At 42.7% G+C, this 7,063-nt stretch overlaps 1 protein-coding gene across 1 annotated transcript; it reads right to left on the bottom strand.

Moving 5' to 3' along the window:
* Positions 1 to 1,165: 1,165 nt before the first annotated feature.
* On the bottom strand, positions 1,166 to 6,657 carry LOC111219057 (homeobox protein Hox-C1a-like). The gene is made up of 2 exons (XM_022741636.1): positions 6,207 to 6,657; positions 1,166 to 2,893 (listed from the first exon to the last, which is right to left on the bottom strand). The coding sequence occupies exons 1-2, from the start codon at positions 6,649 to 6,651 to the stop codon at positions 2,439 to 2,441; spliced, it is 900 nt and encodes a 299-aa protein (XP_022597357.1). The 5' UTR covers positions 6,652 to 6,657; the 3' UTR covers positions 1,166 to 2,438.
* Positions 6,658 to 7,063: the final 406 nt, after the last annotated feature.

The following is a 7,063-nucleotide window of genomic DNA, read 5'->3' as shown; positions in this document are numbered from 1 at the left end:
AAGTGCACACTTATTTGCATTAAAAAGATGGGCGCATTTGATAGTTTTGTTAAACATTCCACTTTGTACTATTTTGTTTAGAGAAGGCAGCCTTAATGGTGCGTATTTTGTTTAAATGCAAATTCAAAATAAATTGGGTTCAACACGTTTTCAGCCTAGCTTGCATGTAAAATCCCTCTTATCAATTACAAATAAAACTTTTAAACGTTTGTGCCGTCAGACGCTCCTTAAGTTTGAACTTTTATTCCCCTCTAGCTTTCAGTTAAAATTAACGAGACAAACGTTATAAGAGATATTGTTTGGGAGGGATTAATGCCTGGATTTTTCAAAAAAAATTATTCAAGCAGATATGCATGAAATATATAATCAGCATGTAATGAATAGCTGCTCTAAATTTTGTTTATTCTGGCTCTGACATGGAATCATATTAAGTGTTGAGTATGCTCAAGTATCTTTAATTTTTCAACTTTACCATTAAAAATAGGTCTGTGCTTTATATCCAAAAACCTACTGGGTGAAAAGACTCTTTCATCCAGTTTATAAAGTAAGCCAGTAGAATATTTTTTGACTTATTAAAATAAGAGCTAGGGCAAAAATTAGGTTAGCTCTAGGTGTAGGAAAAAAAATGCATTATCTGGCCTGGTATGGAATTATAATATGAACAATTATCATATGGCCTGGTCGCCCTTCTATTCAGCTGGATGAAATATTATTGTGTGGACATAGAGACCCACCACCAGAACAAAAGCTTTCCAAGTTGCTTGTTGGGGTGAAAAAAAAAAGAAAACGTATGAAAGAAAGAAAGAGAAAAAGCTCAGACTTCGAGGTCACCCAAATTAATGGTCCACCCTTCTCTCTCTGAGCCGCTGACCGGGTCATCGTTGTCCCGAGGCAAGACAAAGGTCAAGAGGTGAGGGGTGAACTCTGGTGTAACTGCATATATTAGCTTGGCCTTGCAGCCTTCATGTCCACTCCTGCGCCCTGCAGAGGTGCAGTTGTCTATTAATGATTATTATTATTATTATTGTTATTGTTATTTGTATTTTATTTACATGTCTAATTCCAATGAAGAAACCTGTTTATAAAGTTCATACAAAGATTTTTATTTCTAAGCTACAACAACCCAGCTGCTTTGAGTTGAAGTTTTCATCATTAATATGTTCTGGCTACCTTCATCTCCAGTGCACACGCTGCTAATTGAAAGCTAAACAAAAATATTCCCCAACATAAAATTAATGTGGCTGATGGACCATATCTTGATATTAAAACAGACATTAACATGATAGAAATGCATTGTGATGCCGGGAACATAACAGTGTTTAAGGGCCGAGTTTATAATCATTTACTGTCTCTGAGATGAGCTGTGAATCTGGAAGGAATATTTAGCTGCTGGAGCCACACAATTTATTGGTTGATCTGCAAAACAGCACAGACAGCGTTTTATTGTCTGCTCTCCCGCATGAGTGTTCAAGCTAAATTATCATTTTCTGATGCATGTACAGTGGTAATAAAAGACGCAACAACTCCCGCTCGTCATATTTCTACATTCCATTAACATGCAGTTACAGATGCATGCAAATGCTCCCAGATTTGTGCATCAAATAGATGGATCACCACGGATCAATACTCTTAAAACGAGCGGTCAATAAATCTATCAGTCAATTACTGCATTTTAATCTTTCCGTGTGCTGAGGATCGTGAAAACCTGAATACAGGACAAAATATAGACAGCGTTAAAGCAGCACTGAAGCTCTGCTAAATTAGCCTGATAATTATCCGCTAACGCATCGCGTTAAAAGATGAGCTTTGTCTACAACAGGTGCGTCTGAGTGTCAGAGACAAACAGCGTTTTAAAGAAATAGGCGAAGAAGCCTCCACAATGCTGAACTGAAGCTTAGTGAGGAAGCAGCAGTGTGGGTTGGTGGAATCATTTGTAAAAACCTGCAATAAATGTAGCTATTGTCTTTCTGTGTCGATAGAATAAATATAATCAAATGTAGACCTTGAATAAATAAAAATAATTCACTTGTGTTATTTTAAAAGAAGCAAGGAAGCGCGTGGTCCTGTTGAATAAATATATTCGAGTGAAGTCTGTTCCTGAATAAATTGTACAAAATAAATAAACAAATAGTCTGCCACCATTTCTATGGGCAATTAATATATCTTTGTATCTTCGTTTGCACTGTGTAGATAGGAGCGCAATGCAATGACTTGAATTTTAATATTCAAATCAGAGCGCCAGTCTGAAGCCGGGTAGGATGACAAATTGTTTTGACCCGTTCTTGCATGAAGAAACTTGCCATTGCGCTTCTTGCAATAAGCATCCATCGTGGTAAGCAAATAAAGGTGATGCCTGATTGAAAGCGATGCAAACGCGAATCAAAACATCAGCAGGCTGGCGCCCTCGCTGCATAAGGCATGACGCAGCTCCCAGCGGCTCACGAGTTCAGGGGCAGGTGTTTTGGCGAGCTCGGTCCAGGAGAGGGGCAGGTGTCCACAGTGTCGGCGTGCGAGTGCGGAGCCGCGGGCCCCGGGTCGCAGAGCAGCCCGTCTCTATGTAATTTCTTCTGCTTCATGCGTCTGTTCTGAAACCAAACTTTCACCTGCGTCTCGCTGAGCTGCAGGGCGCTGGCGACCTCCACCCGCCTGGCCCGCGTCAGGTACTTGTTGAAGTGGAACTCCTTCTCCAGCTCGGTCAGCTGTTTAGTGCTGAAGCTGGTCCTCGGGGCCCCGTTCACCGTGGGATGGCCATCCGGGCAGATGCTGCTGCTGCTGCTGCTGCTGCTGCCGCCGCCGCCGCCGCTGCTGCTGCTGCTGCTGCTGCCTCCTCCAGCCTCCACAGCACCGACTCCCGAGCCAACAATACTGAACCCACAGGTCATGTGCGTCCTGGCTGGGAACAGAGGACATGAAAACAGTCGTCAGCAAGCTCAATGAGGTTACTCACAAAAGAAGCACAAAACCCTTCTGAATAAAATTATCCACGCCCATATGCAGGAAATAAGATGAAAAATTACATTAGAGTTCAAACAGGAAAAAGTCTTGTGAAATAAACTTTGCTCACAGTCAATTATATTATGACTTTTGTATAAATCTTCAAATTAAATAAGAATGTTTACTAGAGATGATACAGATAATGAGGGGTATAAATTGAATAAATAACCACAGGTTTGTTTGGTACCAAGGCAATCAAGTTAATCAAATGTTCAAGGGACCTAAAATTATTTTGAAGAAACTTAAAAAGATGTGTCCTGTCAGTTTCGCCCTGGAGCCATTTATCTCTCTGTATAACAAAGCTGTACTTCACCGAGGCATCAACTTTAGCAGTGGGCTGCAGGCGCTTTGCAAAAATCTTTTGGTGCTGTGAAGCAGGCAGACGGGGGAACTGTGTGTGAACATAATAACAGAAACACCTGTGCAATATCATGCAATCCAAAGAAACAACATCACAAAGCTACAGCCTGAAAAATGACATTTCACGTCCACTGCAGGGCTGTTGTACTGAGTTGTACGATACTGTTAAGGTTTGTGTGCTTGACAGATGAAAAAAAAAAGATGTTGCTGTATATTGTATATGTACGAAAGTTGTCAGAGAAATGTTTGGCGAATCAAAAGAACTTTACAGCTGAACGTTTACAGTCCATTAACTGTATTCATCAGAATCATTAATAATTTGCCTTTAGGCCTTTCTGTGTCAATGACAGTTTAACAGTTTACAAATCCTTTCAAACACTGTATTAATGACAAATGTCTCCATTTTTTTCCTCTGAGGTTTCTGGGTTACACATTAAAGTATCATCTGTGCTACTTATGTGCAATGAATGACAGGAAGCGCAGCTATATCTTGATTTTTCATGGCTGACATTGTGGCTAGTCGTCAGTGTGTCTTTGCCTCTGAGGAAATGTGTTGCTTCTCCTCCTGCATAATGGAGTCAGCGCGCCAGGTGTAGTCCAATGTTTCCCACCACAATTCATAGAGAGGAAGGTTAACAGGCCTCTAGCCACTTGGAAAAGCACAGCAGATGGAAAGGTCAGTTATAGGATAAATGTCGACATCTGTGTTTTAAGAAAATGAATGTCAAGGTAACCGAGCCTGAGAATTAGAGGCCAGAGAATATGAAGAACCAATACAGAGGAACTGTGCGTAATTAAGAACTTCAGCTTTCAGGAGTGCAAATCACATGCACATTCTGATTAATGGCTCCAAAGATAATAGAATTGATGCCGGCCAGAAGGCATAAAAGAATCAAACTAAATATTTGAGGAATGACTTGCACGTTTAAAAATAGCCAGCCAGCAAAGGGAATGGAAGGGCCTTCCAAAGCCAAAGAGAGGGAAGAAGAAAAGGGATAGATCGATACACATTGCCTCAGTCATCTGGGCATCCAGCCCACAGTAATTCAGGTGCTGTCAAAGCATAATTGAAGAATGACGCACTGGGAGTATATACACTGAGCCAGGAGATCAGGTTACAGCAGGTCTGTGGAGGCCTTTCAACATGGAGGAAAACGCAAGACTTTGTTTTGTGCCAAAACCAATACAACCTCCAGAGCAAGGCATACTCTCAATAATGACTCTTTTACAAGTTACACAGTAGCGCTAATGAGTTACTCCTACAGATGATCCCCTTCAGAGAGATACAGAAAGAGGTTACACAGATACTAACAGTACTGAGAGGAGACGTCTTTGTGTGCGTGGGTGGGTGTGAGCAAATGGCTCTCTCAAGTGCACGGGTGTGGATCAGACGAGTGGCTAATGTGTTTATGAATAAAATGACTCCTAGACAAGTTAAAGGTTTTTGATGTCACCTTGTGCCTCCCTCATCATCAGAATTGTGCAGGCTTTGTTTTTGTTTTACAGACTGTCAAATGCACATTATTTCAATGCTGTAAAAGTGCAGTTTTGCGTGTGTTGCATCACGCACAACGCTGAGGTCAAATTAAAGGTGTGGATACATGATGTTGCATCATGGGCTCCAGAAATAATGTGTTCGAGGCCACATTATTTCAGTTTTGTGTTTTGTTGCATCCCTTCACAGAGGAACTCAGGCCTCTTACCACAAACAGTCTGTGGTAATGAGCAACCTGCATCTTTTGGTCACTGAACATTTGGGTCAGCAGCACCTCACAGCAAACACAGACTGTTCTGTGGAGAGAATAAAAAGAAAGAAAGAAAGAAAGAAAGAAAGAAAGAAAGAAAGAAAGAAAGAAAGAAAGAAAGAAGGCTGGACCACCGTTGTTGTAAATCTTCCTCCATGTAAAATTTATGAAACTCAACCCAAGTACAGCGGTCAGTCAGTCAACTGACATTATTGATCAAATGAAGGATCTATATAAAATACTATAACTCATAAAATTGAAGATTGATAGGCATTTTTCACATTAGTAGGCTATTGGTATTTTTCTTTTTAAAGCCTGGGATGTGTATTCTTCTGTGGGCTCTCTGCCCAGGACTCATCAGTCAGGGAAATGATGATCTGTGACAGCAATTATGTTAAAAAGGTGGACACATGTAAAGGTGCTGCAAACTGAAATCAATACACAAGGGCTTTCATTACAAACAGACAACTAATCAATACTCAGGGAGCACTCCAGCTTACAAGAGTAAGTTTTACTCAACTTCCTGTGAGTCTGGACAGGCAGTGGTCTGTTGCATTATTCAAAGGCTACTGGTAAGTAAGGGCAAGGGTAAATAATTGATCATTTTCTGTGTTGCAGACACGCTGAGGCTGAGCAGGCCTTTTACTGTACGTCACTCTCCTTCTGTGTGCACTGTCTCAATCCTGCTTGTAACAGTAGGTGGAGCAACAAAGTTAAATAACCGAACAGATTTACATTAACATGGAACCGTTAAGGAAATAGAAACCGAGTGCTGATGTGCATATTCAAATGTGGCGTCGAGTACACAGCTACTTCTCCCTTCCTTACCTTTTGATCTGCTAATAAAAAGTGGAGAATTTTTTTTTTTTTTCCAATTCAACTTTTGTTGACGGAGGAAATTGTGCTCGATGACGCACAAAACACGTCAGCTTTTTTTTCTCTCTCTCTCTTTTTTCCAGCTTGTGGAGAAAACTTCGACCAAACTTCACCAACTATGAAAGAAAGTTATCCCGAGCTAAAACATCAGAGTCATTTAACCTGAATAATAATGTCTCAAGGTTACTTTATCCCTCCTGTCGTGCTCAGTCTGCCTTGAGAAAAACTTACCCGCCCGGTGTTGACTCCTCTTCACTCTCATCCACTCAAAAGTTTTACTCCTTTCATCCACATCAGCCACGTTACAGTCCGAGCCGGCTGAACTCCCCACGGCGACGTGAATCTCGGGGCCATTGTGAGAGTAGACGTGGAATTGCTCTTTATGTGACCCAAAGTCGGAGAGTCGCGTCTCGCTGATATTTGACGCACAGTATCCGCGTCCTGGAGAGCCCTGCCCCTGCGCCCTGCACCGCCAGGGGACACGGGACGAGTGGGGGCAGGCCGGTGTCGAGAAGCCCTCGAGAGTCTCACACGGTGGAGGAGGAGGAGGTGGAGGAGGTGGAGGAGGAGGAGGAGGAGGAGGAGGAGGGCTGTCCGAAGAGGTGCACAGAGTCAAAGTGTTGGAGAGAGTTAAGTACCGGGGATGCGGAGAATTAAATCCTGAGGCAACTTCCATCTCCAGTTTTCCCTCCTCATCACGACTGGCGAGTTCAGGATGAGTCCTGCCGCCCAGGTCCCGGTTTATGACCTCTTTTGCTCGGCAGCAGCCCGTGAACAGAGGGCTACTCTCCCCTTCGGCCGTTAACTCTTGATAGGAAGTCATTATCACCTCTCCCCTGCATAATCATTGGACGGGGTTGCACTTCATGCCCGGCCTCTCATGCATCCAGTAACGCATGGTCAGGCGGCTGGACGACCGCGGGGACATTCCTCAGAGGAGAAACAGCAGTCCCTGATTGATGGAGATGACGTGCCCTCCTGGTCTCGGCCAATAGCTGGACATCTCTGTCATCAGGGAGGACAACATTGATTAAAGCCGAGCAAGCAAGTTGTGAAACTGACTTCAGGTCAACAATTTACTGTTGTCC

Source organism: Seriola dumerili, unplaced genomic scaffold (genome assembly GCF_002260705.1).
Source record: "Seriola dumerili isolate Sdu_G_001 unplaced genomic scaffold, Sdu_1.0 BDQW01000056.1, whole genome shotgun sequence".
Taxonomy (NCBI): Eukaryota; Metazoa; Chordata; class Actinopteri; order Carangiformes; family Carangidae; genus Seriola; species Seriola dumerili.
Note: the sequence above shows the minus strand (reverse complement) of the source record. Positions and strands in the feature narration are given on the sequence as shown.